Source organism: Bombina bombina, chromosome 1, assembly GCF_027579735.1.
Source record: "Bombina bombina isolate aBomBom1 chromosome 1, aBomBom1.pri, whole genome shotgun sequence".
Taxonomy (NCBI): domain Eukaryota; kingdom Metazoa; phylum Chordata; class Amphibia; order Anura; family Bombinatoridae; genus Bombina; species Bombina bombina.
The window spans coordinates 1,267,262,717-1,267,278,820 of NC_069499.1; the positions used below are offsets into that span (position 1 = coordinate 1,267,262,717).

Genomic DNA, 16,104 nt, shown 5'->3' on the forward strand with positions numbered 1-16,104 from the left:
CCAAAAAAGAGGGAACTTTCAGGCCAATCTTAGATTTAAAGATTCTAAACAAATTCCTAAGAGTTCCATCGTTCAAAATGGAAACTATTCGGACAATCTTACCCATGATCCAAAAGGGTCAGTACATGACCACAGTGGATTTAAAAGATGCTTACCTTCACATACCGATTCACAAAGATCATCACCGGTATCTAAGGTTTGCCTTCTTAGACAGGCACTACCAGTTTGTAGCTCTCCCATTCGGATTGGCTACGGCTCCAAGAATCTTCACAAAGGTTCTGGGTGCCCTTCTGGCGGTACTAAGACCGCGAGGGATTTCGGTAGCTCCGTACCTAGACGACATTCTAATACAAGCTTCAAGCTTTCAAACTGCCAAGTCTCATACAGAGTTAGTTCTGGCATTTCTAAGGTCGCATGGATGGAAAGTGAACGAAAAGAAGAGTTCTCTTTTTCCTCTCACAAGGGTTCCATTCTTGGGGACTCTTATAGATTCTGTAGAAATGAAGATTTACCTGACAGAAGACAGGTTAACAAAGCTTCAAAATGCATGCCGTGTCCTTCATTCCATTCAACACCCGTCAGTAGCTCAATGCATGGAGGTGATCGGCTTAATGGTAGCGGCAATGGACATAGTACCTTTTGCACGCCTACACCTCAGACCGCTGCAATTGTGCATGCTAAGTCAGTGGAATGGGGATTACTCAGATTTGTCCCCTACTCTGAATCTGAATCAAGAGACCAGAAATTCTCTTCTATGGTGGCTTTATCGGCCACACCTGTCCAGGGGGATGCCATTCAGCAGGCCAGACTGGACAATTGTAACAACAGACGCCAGCCTACTAGGTTGGGGCGCTGTCTGGAATTCTCTGAAGGCTCAGGGACTATGGAATCAGGAGGAGAGTCTCCTTCCAATAAACATCCTGGAATTGAGAGCAGTTCTCAATGCCCTTCTGGCTTGGCCCCAATTAACAACTCGGGGGTTCATCAGGTTTCAGTCGGACAACATCACGACTGTAGCTTACATCAACCATCAGGGAGGGACAAGAAGCTCCCTAGCAATGATGGAAGTATCAAAGATAATTCGCTGGGCAGAGTCTCACTCTTGCCACCTGTCAGCAATCCACATCCCGGGAGTGGAGAACTGGGAGGCGGATTTCTTGAGTCGCCAGACTTTTCATCCGGGGGAGTGGGAACTTCATCCGGAGGTCTTTGCCCAAATACTTCGACGTTGGGGCAAACCAGAGATAGATCTCATGGCGTCTCGCCAGAACGCCAAACTTCCTCACTACGGGTCCAGATCCAGGGATCCGGGAGCGGTTCTGATAGATGCTTTGACAGCACCTTGGAACTTCGGGATGGCTTATGTGTTTCCACCCTTCCCGCTGCTTCCTCGATTGATTGCCAAAATCAAACAGGAGAGAGCATCAGTGATTCTAATAGCGCCTGCATGGCCACGCAGGACTTGGTATGCAGATCTAGTGGACATGTCATCCTGTCCGCCTTGGTCTCTACCTCTAAGACAGGACCTTCTGATACAGGGTCCATTCAAACATCAAAATCTAACTTCTCTGAAGCTGACTGCTTGGAAATTGAACGCTTGATTTTATCAAAACGTGGTTTTTCTGAGTCGGTTATTGATACCCTGATACAGGCTAGGAAGCCTGTTACCAGAAGGATTTACCATAAAATATGGCGTAAATACCTATACTGGTGCGAATCCAAAGGTTACTCCTGGAGTAAGGTTAGGATCGCTAGGATATTGTCCTTTCTTCAAGAAGGTTTAGAAAAGGGTTTATCAGCTAGTTCATTAAAGGGACAGATTTCAGCTCTGTCCATCTTGTTACACAGGCGTCTGTCAGAAAATCCAGACGTCCAGGCCTTTTGTCAGGCTTTAGTTAGAATCAAGCCTGTGTTTAAAGCTGTTGCTCCGCCATGGAGTTTAAACTTAGTTCTTAACGTTTTACAGGGTGTTCCGTTTGAACCCCTTCATTCCATTGATATAAAATTGTTATCTTGGAAAGTTCTGTTTTTAATGGCTATTTCCTCGGCTCGAAGAGTCTCTGAGTTATCAGCCTTACATTGTGATTCTCCTTATCTGATTTTTTCACTCAGACAAGGTAGTTCTGCGTACTAAACCTGGGTTCTTACCTAAGGTAGTCACTAACAGGAATATCAATCAAGAGATTGTTGTTCCATCCTTGTGTCCAAATCCTTCTTCAAAGAAGGAACGTCTTCTACACAATCTGGATGTAGTTCGTGCCCTCAAGTTCTACTTGCAGGCAACTAAAGATTTTCGCCAAACTTCCTCCCTGTTTGTCGTTTATTCTGGACAGAGGAGAGGTCAAAAAGCTTCTGCTACCTCTCTCTCCTTTTGGCTTCGTAGCATAATACGTTTAGCCTATGAGACTGCTGGACAGCAGCCTCCTGAAAGAATTACAGCTCACTCCACTAGAGCTGTGGCTTCCACTTGGGCCTTTAAGAATGAGGCCTCTGTTGAACAGATTTGCAAGGCTGCAACTTGGTCTTCGCTTCATACTTTTTCCAAATTTTACAAATTTGACACTTTTGCTTCTTCGGAGGCTATTTTTGGGAGAAAGGTTCTTCAGGCAGTGGTTCCTTCTGTATAATGAGCCTGCCTATCCCTCCCGTCATCCGTGTACTTTTGCTTTGGTATTGGTATCCCAGAAGTAATGATGACCCGTGGACTGATCACACATAACAGAAGAAAACATAATTTATGCTTACCTGATAAATTCCTTTCTTCTGTTGTGTGATCAGTCCACGGCCCGCCCTGTTTTAAGGCAGGTAAATATCTTTTAAATTATACTTCAGTCACCACTTCACCCTTGGTTACTCCTTTCTCGTTGATTCTTGGTCGAATGACTGGGACTGACGTAGAGGGGAGGAGCTATATGCAGCTCTGCTGGGTGAATCCTCTTGCATTTCCTGTTGGGGAGGAGTTATATCCCAGAAGTAATGATGACCCGTGGACTGATCACACAACAGAAGAAAGGAATTTATCAGGTAAGCATAAATTATGTTTTTTACCTTCTATCTGTATTTCATACCAACAGTCTACTGTTGTTAATTCAGACACGGTTGGAGAACTAATTTTAAAGAATTCTCTTTCTTATTAGCTAAAAGTCTGAGTGGTTCAGGAGAGCACTGGGAGTTTGGTTTCTTCAGAAGGAGAGGTTACTAATAATTATCTTAGACTCTGTGCATGGTCCTTTCAGAGCAGTCCCCTTCTGAAAGGAGAAACATATCTGAGTTTTGATTCTGACAATGTTAGCTATAACTTATATCCATCATCAAGGGGGAACTTGCCGTTCTTTAGCAATGAAGGAAGTCTCAAGGTTTTTTAATTGGACACAAAAATGTTCTATATTTTGCATCCCAGGAAGGAAATCTGGGAAGCAGATTTCCTTAATAGTTAATCCCTCCCATAGGAATGTTCTCTCCTTCAAGATGTTTTCTACTAGACTGTGGACCAATGAGATATCCCAGTCATAGACCTGATGACTTCTGTTTCCAGAGTCATAGTTCAAATTGAATAGAGCATTCTTCACCAGTGTAACTGCTCTAGTCAGATGCAAATCTGTTTCAAATGTCAAGGTTTCTCTAATCATCAAGATTTTGAGTCTCTCATCTTGATGAATTAGCGATTGAATACCTATTTTTATAACAAAGAGGTTTCATTGATGCTACATTGGACACCTTATTTCGGGCCATAATGGCTGTAACAAGTAAGTTTCTCAAATGATTTTGAAAGTTGTTTTCTTTCTTGCAATGAAAACCTGGGTTTTAGATGGCATTCTTCTAGAATTTCAAGAATTGTTCTTTTTGCAAGTCGATTCAGATGACTGATCTGCTATTTTTTTTAAGAATTTTGGCTTTTTCTGTTTCATACTACAGGACAAATGCTAAATGTCTTGACATAAAGGCTTTGTTCAGGCTTAGTAATGATATATCCAGTGTCTAAACCAATTTCTCCTCTTTGGAACGTTAATTTGTTTTTTTTACAAGCTTTACAGGTTTTTCTCAAACCTGCATGCTTTGAACATTTTGCTTCTGTCTTGGAAGTTTTTATTGCTTTTAACCATAATATTTTGCTGGAAGACTTTCTTGCAAGTCTTCCAGCAAGCTTCCATGTCTTACTTTTATCCAGATAAGAAGGTTTCAAGGACTCTATTTTTACATAAGGGGATTTTTTGGATAACATCAAACAGGAGATTATAGGCCATCTCCTTGTCCTAATCTAAAGAATTAATTTGATGGTCTCTTACTTAATTAAAATATTGTAAAAGCATTAGAATTCTACTTTCAAATTATAAAGGTATGGGCAACATCCCATTTTTGTTTATCTTTTTGGCTAAATCTCTTGATTACAAAGGTGTACTTATTGCCCATTTTTCTATATCAATAACTTCTTATTCGATTTTTTAAAATGGGGCTTATATTGAATTTTTGCAAGACAGCAACTTACTTTCTCTAAATTCAACCACTTTGATTGTTTGGTAGGAAAGTCCTTCAGGCAGCAGTGTCTGGTAATTGGGTTCCTGAATTAAAATGTTTTTGTCCCGCCCAATTACTTGTGGACTTCACAGCTTAGGTGTTAGTTCACAGAAGTAATGGCCTGTGGACTCTCACGATATTATGAATTAAAAGAAAATGAATGATTACCTAATAAATTAATTTCTTTCATAACGGTGAGAGTCCATGAGACCCGCCTATTTTTATTTTTTCTTAATTTCTTCTGGCTGCATTTCTAGTTTGCACCTCATCTTCCCTGCTCTGTACTTTCCTATCTTTCTATTTTTCCTTCTTGGCTATACATCAGATTGGAATAGAGAGGTTGGAGGGATTAAATGTTCTTAGAGCTTTGCGAATCTTTGTCTCAACATAGTGGTCATGATTTGAGTCCCAGGAGTAATGGCATGTGGACTCTCACCACTATTAAAAAAATGAATGTATAAGTTAAGCATACATTCTTTTATTTACTTTTCCTTGGACCCCATTTTCTCTTCTCAGTCCCTGTATCTCTCCCTGGTAATCCATTTCTCTCCCAAGTATCTCTCTCCCAGCACCACTTTAACTTTCTCTTGCACCCCATTGTCTCTCCTCAGCTCTGCCTTTTTTCTCCCTGGCCCCCATTTTCTCTCCCCAAACAATCCTTTATCTCTCCTTGGAACCTCATTTTCTTTTACAAGTATCTCTCCCAACCCTTTCTTTTCCTTGCACTTTTATTTTCTTTCCCCAACCCCCCCCCCCCATTATCTCTCTTTGACTCCCTATTTTCTCTCCCAAGTATTTCTCCTCAGCACTCCCAATTATCTTTTCTCATGGGTATTACATTCTCTACCACTAGGAGGAAGCAACGATTCCCAAACCCCAAGAGCTCTATAAAACCCCTGCCACCTCACACGTACCTTAGTCTTTGCCTCCGCTGAAGGTGGTTGAATAATGAAGATGTGCATGTGTTCTTCGGAGAAAGGGTTTTTCAGTCTATGTTGAGGCCCGGTTTCCATCAGAGTACAGTGCTTGTCAGAGATATGTATTTGGGATATGGTCTATGATACAATGGTGTTTCACCTCATGGGAAATCCTTCATAGGCCCTCTGTAATTGGTTGCAGGGATGTGTCTTCTGCCTCCTTTTATAGATCTACATAATACTCCTATTCCATATCCTCTGCTGATATGTTTCAGTACTGGTTTGGCTGTCTGCTTCTTGTTTGATAGTGGACGAGTGTCTATAGGTAAGTATATTTTATTTTATTATATAGATACTCATTAAGCTTTATTATGGACACTTTTAAAATTGTCAAAAGTTTTTTTTATATATGCAATTATATATGGCCCTGGGACAGATCCTTCACTATTCCCCTTGCTTTGTGCGTGGCGGGTTTTTTGGCACACGTTTTTTTGTGCATTGGGTTACACTTGTCGGCTTAGTGTACATTCATTAGCCTTCTAGGAGATACAGGTTAGTTGTGTGCACCTGATTTTGTCTGTCGGGTTAGCGCTCGTCAGCGTGATAAAATACGCATATCAGGTTAGCACATGTTTTTTCGATTATGTGCACGTCGGGTTTCTGGCATGCTTTTTGCCATTTAAACAGTTGTTTGGTGCGCATTCGACAGTTATAGCTCGGCTTAATGTGCTTTGTCTTTGTAAAGCTGCTTTGGTGAGGGTATATGGTTTCCTTTCCTTAAGAGGTTTCTTAAGGGGTTTTAAACGTATTTATTGCATTGCTTTGCTATATGCTATAATAGAGCAGTGAAAATCTGTCCCTAGACACGGAGTCTCCTGAACACCTTTCTACCATTAATAGACGTGCTTGTTGCAAAAAAGATAAAGTGCCTTCTTCAGCTCATTTATGTGACTCATGTTTAAATTTGTTGATGCATACAGAGACCAATCTAATGCTGTTTCTTTTGATACTAATGCACCTACTCTCTGACCCCCCCCCCCCCCCCGATCCAATAGCTATCCAGGGGCAGATTAAACCTCTTTCAGGATGCTTGATTTCAGTTTTGTTCCGGATGCCTGGGTTCAGTATTTGTTTCTCAGGGATATCGATTTGGATTCAGAACAATGTTCCAAGGAATCCTGTAAAAGCTCAGGCTTTTCTTCAATCTGTCTCAGATCTGGAAGATATTGGAGTGATTGTTCCAGTTACTTTGCAGGAACAGAAGATGAGATTGTATTCAAATCTCTTCATTGTTCCAAAGAAGAAAGGCACTTTCAGATCAGTTTTGGATCTAAAAACTCTAAACAAATTTGTAAGGATTCCTTCTTTCAGAATGGAAACAATCAGAACTATTCTGCCTTTTGTTCAGCAAGGTAAGTTTATGTGTACAATAGATTTAAAGGATGCTTAACTTCATATTCCAATTCACTCAGATCATTACCAGTTTCTGAAGTTTGCTTTTGTGGACAATCATTATCAGTTTGTTGCACTTCCATTTGGTCTGGCTACAGCTCCAAGAATATTTACCAAGGTTCTGGGTGCATTTTTGTCTGTAATCAGATCTCAGGGTATTGCAGCTATTCCTTACCTGGACGATATCTTTGTACTAGCTCCATCTTATCCTTTAGCAGAATTTCACACCAATCTACTATTGTTTCTTCAAAAACATGGTTGGTGGATCAATTTGTCAAAAAGTTCTTTGATTCCCCAGACAAAGGGGGAGTCTTCCTGACGTTTATTGTTTTGTTCAGGCTCTGATCCAAATTAAACCTGTTATCAAGCCTATTTCTCCTCCTTGGAATCTTAACCTAGTGTTAAGGGTATTGCAGGCCCCTCCTTTTGAGCCTATGGGGCCTATTTATTAATGTGCGAGCGGACATGATCCGATATTACAGATCATGTCCGCTGCACATCGTTAAATGTCGACAGCATACACTCTCGACATTTATCATTGCACCAGCAGTTCTTGTGAACTGCTGGTGCAATGCCGCCCCCTGCAGATTCGTGGCCAATCGGCCACTAGCAGGGGGTGTCAATCAACCCGATCGTATTCGATCGGGGTGATTTCTTGTGATATCTGTCCACCGATTCAGAGAAGGCGGACAGGTTATGGAGCAGCGGTCTTTAGATCGCTGCTTCATAACTTCTGTTTCTGGCGAGCCTGAAGGCTCGCTGGAAACACAGGGCATACGGAGCTTGATAAATATGCCCCTATGCATACATTGGACATTAAACTACTTTTGTGGAGAGTGTTGCTTCTTCTGGCCATATCTTTTACTAGAAGAGTTTCTGAATTATCTGCTCTTTCTTGTGAGCCTCCTTATCTGATTTTTCATCAGGATAAGGCTGTTTTGTGGAAAGCATTTATTTTATTGCCTAAGGTTGTTTAACCCTTTCCTGACAGGGTTAAAGTGTCTACATCGGAACAACTGTTCCGTTGTAGACGAATTGAAATCACGCGATTGTGCACACGATAGCGAGATTTCAATTATTGGATCAGGTCTGGGGGTCGTCCCTATAACCCTAGGAACGCCCTCCAGACCGCGATCAAATCCAGGAAGCGCAGAAGGCTTCAGGACAGCCGTTGGCTATGACGTTCTATTCCATCATAATGGCTCTAAAGCCCAGTGTAATTATGACGGAATAGAACGGCATAACGGCATTTAAAGGTTATTCAGACAACTTCAATAGAGAGATTATTGTTCTCTCTTTGTGTCTTAATTCTAAGAATCCTTTTGAAAGATCCTTGCATTCTATGGATGTTGTTAGGGCATTCAAATATTATGTTGATGCTACTAAGGATTTCAGGCAAACCTCTAGTTTGTTTGTTTGTTCTTTTCTCTGGGCTTTCTCTGGTTGAAACTTTTGATTCACAGAGCTTATTTAAAAGCTATCATGATTCAGAAAGAGCAAGCAATTTTAAACTTTCCAATTTACTTCTGTTATCAAATGTGCTTCATTCTTGTGGTATCTTTTATTGAAGAGTTAAACTAGGCTCATAAGAGCTTGGGTGTGTGCTCGTGTCTTTAATACTCTATTTCAGCAGTGTTTTGCAACAGTGTATAAAAAGCTACAAATAATGTTGCAAAACACTGCTGCCATAGAGTACTAAAGACACATGCACACTCCTGAGCTCTTATGATCCTACCTAGTTTTACTCTTCAATAAAAGATACCATGTTTTGCACCTTACATTGGGAGTGCAGCTGTTTTTTTTTTTCTTCCTTTTTCCTTTTGGAACCTACAAGTGAGTCTGGGGAAGCTCTGAATGGTTTGCACCCACTTGATGAAGAATTGGCTTTACAAGTGATTGGATGCTAGAACAAGGAGTGCTGATCTATGTGTTTACCCGTTATTGGTATGGGCTTCTATGTTGCAGTTTGTTTTAATGTCTCTCCCATTGGTTCCTCTCTTGTGTATACAGAAGAAAACAAATGGTTTAGCACCTCATCCTTTTCCCGGTAATTGTTAATCATGCCACCGTCTGACATTTTAATGTATCTATATTATCCTTTTTAGATTGTTTTTGTCCTTTGTAATAATTCTTTCATTTTCAATTTTGGCTAATCTGATTGCTCTTTTGCATGCTTTCTTACATGCATTATATTTGGAATCCATTCTATTTTCTTTGAACACTTTAAATGACGTATGTTTTTACCTAATAACACATTTGTATTCAACCACATTGGCTTGGATTTATTTTGTTTACATTTTTCTTGTACAAGCCAAAAAGACATATATATATATATATATATATATATATATATATATATATATATATATATATATATATATATATATATATATATATATATATATATATATACAGTATATATAACTAAAAATTAGTGAGTAAGAAAGAAACAAACAATTTGTTTCAAGAAAGACAGGGAATTCAGCACTCTTTTGTCACAAAAATTACACAGCTCTTAGATAAATAAATAGGTTTCAATTTATTGGTACAGCAATTGGATTAAAAAAGCACACCACAGGGCATATGTATCAAGCTCCGTATGGAGCTTGATGCCCCGTGTTTCTGGCAAGCCTGCAGGCTCGCCAGAAACACCAGTTATGAAGCAGCGGTCACAAAGACCGCTGCTTCATAGCCACATATCGCCAGAAATCAACCCGATCGAGTCTGCAGGGGGCGGCGTTGCACCAGCAGCTCAGCGATGTCTGTCGGACCTGATCCGCACTGTCGGATCAGGTCTGACAGACATTGATAACTAGGGGCCCACATCTCCACTGAAGATCGTCTTTAATTGAGTACAAATAAATTGTAGTCAAAGTGCAATTGGCCAAACATGCAGATTAATAGAAAAAAAATCATCTACAATGTACAAAATAGAAAGAACTTGACCGGTCAAGAAAACCATGGTACCCTCATATGCATGCCTAAGCAGTTAGATTATACACCATATAGAGATGCTAGGTCAACAAAGATACATGCTATGTGGTAGAAAACAACATGCATAAATAATTGCAGTAAGAGACAAATAGCAGCAGATATCAGCAGATATATTTGGATATGGAAAATAATTATCCATACAGCTACACCCAGCTGCTCACAGACCCCCGTGTAAGTGCATACGGGGTATCGTCTGAGCAGGTAATATAATGGGATCTAAGTTGCAGGACAAAAAACTCTATGCAAAGCAATAAAACAGCAAAGCACATATATAGCACAAAATAGCAGCATAAGGTATTGAAACACACATTCATATAGCCAGTTGCAAAGCATACAGTAATGAACGGAGAAAATCCAATGGACATATGTAGCCTGTTCCTTATATAAGGCGTGCAAATTCAAGCACTAAGTATAGCACATAGCATTCTCCTTATTTATTTTTGTAGAGCAATGTGTGAGTCTCCAACTTTAAAGATGATACCACGACAGGCATCTAGTTGCTGCAACCTGAAGGCTGTATTCGTATGACTTATAATTCTGCAAATTAGGAAGTTCAGATATCACATAGATACTACACCTTCCTTTAAGAGTAATTGCTGCTGAAACAGGAATCCTTAGTCACCGATATCCATCTTGATATTCTCTGGACTTGACGCTGTTACAAAATACAACTGCATAAAAGCAAGCCGCTCAAAGTTCAAGCGGTGGTATGGGAGGTACACAGGGTCACGTGATCCAGTCAGCTAATGCCGACACGCGTTTCACCCCCCTCGTCTATTGGTAAAGGCGGGGCTTCATCAGGGCATATGAATTAGGTTAGAGACAGTCTCTTTTATGCTTAGCATGTAACTCCGCCCCTATTCACAGGTGAAAAATGTGTGTTTCTTCCTTGGAAGTTGTAACTAAATCGACATTCAAAACGATACAATAATATAACATTTTATTGCAACAAAAGCACAATAACCTAATTGAGGCTAATCAGAGTTTATAAACAATGCATAAATCATTAGGTTATACTGTAGAATGGCCTATGCACCATAATATCTAGATACGCTTGTCATCTAAAATATGACATTTAAATGTTAATAGAAAAATTTTGTCAGATAAGAATTTGCTGATATTAAAGGAAGCAAGCCATGTCAAGCTTGTCATTAAGCCCATTTGGAAACTGTGTGCCTAATGTAGATATCCATCTACATTCTTTTCTGAGGAGTATCTTATCATTATCACCTCCTCTGCCATTATCAATGCCTCTGTCAATGCCTATGAACCTGAGGGAGTCAGGATTGCTAGTATGGAATTTTTCAAAGTGTTTTGCCACATTGCTTTTTTGATTTTCATTTTTGCTTTTTTGCTTTTCATTTTTTATATCGTCGCAATGTTCGGTTATGTGATCTTTGATCATTCTTTTGTTTTTTCCCACGTAATAACGGGGACACGAAAAAGAAAACAAGTAAACAACCACTTCAGAGTTGCAATTGGTGAAATGTTTAAGCTTGTAGATCTTTCCATTATTATCCGCAAATTATTTTGCTTTCACCATATATTTGCAGGTAACGCACTTGCCGCATGGATAGTTACCCACACGTTTATTCTGAGTAAGCCAATTTTGTCCTTTTAATTGTGACACAAATTGGCTTCTCACAAGTTTGTCCCGCAGGCTTGGTGCCCTTTTCGCTGTCAGGCCTGGATATTCCCCCACCTCGCAAGCTACACTTTCATCACTCAGGAGGGTATTCCAGTTTTTTTCAAGAATCTCTTTGAGACCATTCAATTGACAATTAATGGTAGAGGTCTGGTCCTTATCTTTTGGGAATAATAGATTGTCTCTGTTAGTTCGTGCTGCATCATTTTTAGCCCCCTTCACTATACTTTTCGAATAGCCTCTCTCCACAAAATGTTTTTCCATCTCTGCCGCATGCTTAAGGTATTTTTCCCTAGAGGAACAATTCCTACGTAATCTTAGGAACTGTCCTCTAGGGATACCTCTCTTTAAGTGGGCCGGATGGTGGCTTGAAGCCAATAGAAGGCTATTTGTAGCTGTCTGCTTGCGATAGTTCTCGGTAACTAGGATGCCATTTTCAACCCTAACTTTAATATCAAGGAGGTAAGATTTGAGCGGCTTGCTTTTATGTAGTTGTATTTTGTAACAGCGCCAAGTCCGGAGAATATCACGATGTATATCAGTGACTATGGATTCCTGTTTCAGCAGCAATTGCTCTTAAAGGAAGGTGTAGTATCTATGTGATATCTGAACTTCCTAACTTGCAGCATTATAAGTCATACGAATACAGCCTTCAGGTTGCAGCAACTCACACCTTGCTCTACGAAAATAAATAAGGAGAATGCTATGTGCTATACTTAGTGCTTAAATTTGCACACCTTATATAAGGAACAGGCTACATATGTCTATTGGACTTTCTCCGTTCATTACTGTATGCTTTGCAACTGGCTATATGAATGTGTGTTTCAATATCTTATGCTGCTATTTTGTGCTAAATATATGCTTTACTGTTTTATTGCTTTGCATAGAGTTTTTTGTCCTGCAACTTAGATCCCATTATATTAGCTGCCCAGACGATACCCCGTATGCACTTACACGGAGGTCTGTGAGCAGCTGGGTGTAGCTGTATTGATAATTATTTTCTCTATCCTAATATATCTGCTGATATCTGCTTCTATTTGTCTCTTACTGCAATTATTTATGCATGTTGTTTTCTACCACATAGCATGTATCTTTATTGACCTAGCATCTCTATATGGTGTATAATCGAACTGCTTAGGCATGCATGAGGGTACCATGGTTTTCTTGACCGGTCAAGTTCTTTCTATTTTGTACATCGTAGATGATTTTTTCTATTAATCTGCATGTTTGGCCAATTGCACTTTGACTACAATTTATTTCTTCAGTGGAGATGTGGTGTGCTTTTTGAATCGAATTGCTGTTCCAATAAATTGCAACCTATTTATTTATCTAAGAGCTGTGTACTTTTTGTGACAAAAGAGTGCTGAATTCCCTGTCTTTCTTGAAACAAATTATTTGTTTGATTCTTTCTTACTCACTATTTTTTAGTTATATTATAAAACAGACTGCACCATTAGCCTTACAGGGCATTATTGTGGGGGTAGTCTAGAATTTTTACTATCCCTTGTCTTTATAGCTTCTTTTCAGCATTTGCTTCCCACACTGTTTTTTGCTTGATTATATATATATATATATATATATATATATATATATATATATTATATATACGTCATGTGGTACTTTGCCGAAAATTCTTTATTTTACAGTGACGTTTTGGGACAAACAGCGTCCCTTCTTCTGACGCTGAAGAAGGGACGCTGTTTGTCCCAAAACGTCACTGTAAAATAAAGAATTTTATCACGGATGACAGAAGACCAGTGAGTGCTCATTTTCATAGACTTATTTATATATATATATATATATATATATATATATATATATATATATATATATATATATATATACGTCGGAAGCTGCAGGAAGGAACCGGAGGAGAATCGGTGCTCTGGTTCCATATGAAGGCAGATGACAGATCATTAAAGATGGTGACACTGTGTGTGTCACAGGTCTGTAACAATAAACTACTGGTGTCTGTGGGAAGGAAACCGTCAGGATGGTAGGCGGAGGAGTGAGGGAGTGGAATGGCCCTACACTGCAGAAAAATAAAGTGAGAGGGAGGGATACACTACAGAAAAACGTGTGTGTGTGTGTGTGTGTGTGTACCACTACACTACAGAAAATATTAGAAAATAAATAAATAAAAAAATGCAAAAAAAAAAATGTATTTTATATTTACTGCCAGTAATGGTAGGGGGTGGGTTAGAGAGCTATTTGGGGGGGATCAGGGAGGTGGGAGGATTGAGGAGGATCATTACACTACAGAAAATATATCAATATATTTAAAAATAAATAAATAATAATAATTAAAAAAGTGATAGCAAAAATGCTAAACATTCTCCGTTATTTTGGGCAAGTTCTTCTTTGAATGTCCCGGTAGTGAAGGGGTTAGTAATCTGGGTGGTAACTTTAGTTGTGAAAGGAGGTAAATGTAAGTTTCATGTAGATATATTGACAAACAGGATATGTTAACATGTTCAGAAGAAAAGATTGTGAACTATAAAAATCAGATAAGATTTGTCAGTCCAAAATGTATATTATATTAAAATATATCAAAAAAGACCATAATGGACATAGTACAGCCATCATATACAAAGACAGAGAATCAAGCACTCTTATAAAACATATAAATACGTACAAAACGGGTGTCAGAACTAAACACTAATACAATACAGTGGAGAAGAAAGAAAAGCTGAGACGCCTCCCACAGCACTGAAAATTAGTCATGCATGGACAGGATAAAAACAGTGATCGCACCACAGCAAAAACCTGCTCGGCACTGGAAATCCAATGCTGGTGCGGGAGAGAGGCAGCTAATATACACCACCTTACTGTCCACAACTGACAAGTGAAACAAGGTTATCTTCTGGCCAAACCACCACAGCCACAAATGGCTCGGCCCTGTCGTCATTGGTGGTAGTCATCCCACAATTACCCTGTGTAAATGGAATAGAGCCACTCTCGCAATCAGATGTATTCACTGAGTACACTTGAGAGAGAGAGAGAGAGCATACCTCTGATGGAACGCCACCGGTCACGGAAATCATCACCGGTGGCAAACATACTCCTCCTCCAACACTTTAACCATGGCCATTGTATTTAATCTGTGTTTAATTTTGACACACTTGTTTCGTACGTAGAACTGGTTCTTTGGTTCTGTGTCTGTTTTTGTATATGTTGTTACTTTGTGATACTTGAGTGTATTTATTTAAGGTTGCATTTTGTACCAATTAAGTTTATACTTTTATAAGAGTGGTTGATTCCATGTCTTTGATATGATGGGCTCTATTTAACAAGCTCCGTATGGAGCTTGATGGCCCCTGTTTCTGGCGAGTCTTCAGACTCGCCAGAAACAGCAGTTATGAAGCAGCGGTCACAAAGACCGCTGCTCCATAACCTGTCTGCCTGCTCTGAGCAGGCGGACAGTCATCGCCACAAAACAACCCGATCGAGTACGATCGGGTTGATTGACACCCCCCTGCTGGCGGTCCATTGGCCGCGAGTCTGCAGGGGGCGGCGTTGCACCATCAGCTCTTGTGAGCTGCTGGGGCAATGCTGAATACGGCGAGCGTATTGCTCGCCGTATTCAGTGATGTCTGTCGGACCTGATCCGCACTGTCGGATCAGGTCCGACAGACATTGATAGCTAGAGGCCGATGGCTTTACTATGACTATCATGGTGTTTATTGATGGATATATATATATTTTTTTTTTTACTTAGGATCTGCACCAAATTAATATCTGAACACTGCCATCGTTTGAAAATTCTGGCTACTATATTGTATAGCTCTATGCCTTCATCTTGCTAATGTATATTAGTTCATTGTATTTGTAAAAGCAGATTTCAGCTACTTAAATTAGAGAGCCGTGTCACATGCAAATAGTGAGAAGAATTCAGTAAGGTACATTGTCAGAGACTGAGATATGTTTGTACTTCCTCTGAATCTTCAAGGTTTAGTAAAAAGTAAATTTGTGTTTGAGAAATATTTGTGTTTCCTATGTGTCTCATGGCCCTGTATCCATTAGCCTTCGATGGTTATACAAAGGTGCAGGAGATTATTTTGGCATCAGATTGGCATTATGAAGTAGCCAGGTGGGGCAGTGTAATACCTTCTAATATTGTAACATTTTCTAAAGCACATTATTTACATAATTTAACATACATTTATTTACCAGGGTGTTTTTAAAAATCAGTAGAGTTTTGCACCCATTAAAAATGTCCTGTGGCGTACACAGAAAAGGATTTTAACACTATCACAGGTATATATGAATCCAAGGCCTTCATTTGTACAGTAATCCTTGTTAGCTCAGTAAATGGCTATCATGAGCTGTCTTGAGAATGTAAAACTGTTAGGCACCATCCTGCTTTGATACTCACCAATTTATGTATTTCATTAGTTTGGCTGATGCTGATTGTTTCTTTTAACAAATTATTCTTGCAGGTCATTATTGAGCGGTACAAGGGAGAGAAACAACTACCAGTGCTGGACAAAACAAAGTTCCTTGTTCCAGATCACGTCAATATGAGCGAACTCATCAAAATTATTAGGTAAGAGAGAAGGAGTTAAGGAAAGTAATATTTTG

The 16,104-nt window shown here is 39.5% G+C and overlaps 1 protein-coding gene across 1 annotated transcript in view; it reads left to right on the plus strand.

Annotated features, from left to right (window-relative positions):
- The window catches only part of MAP1LC3B (microtubule associated protein 1 light chain 3 beta), a 100,447-nt gene that overhangs the window by 73,471 nt on the left and 10,872 nt on the right, over nt 1-16,104 (plus strand). Inside the window, exon 3 of the mRNA XM_053701167.1 lies at nt 15,963-16,069. Coding sequence (XP_053557142.1) covers nt 15,963-16,069 — 107 coding nt within the window. The remainder of the gene's footprint in view (nt 1-15,962; nt 16,070-16,104) is intronic.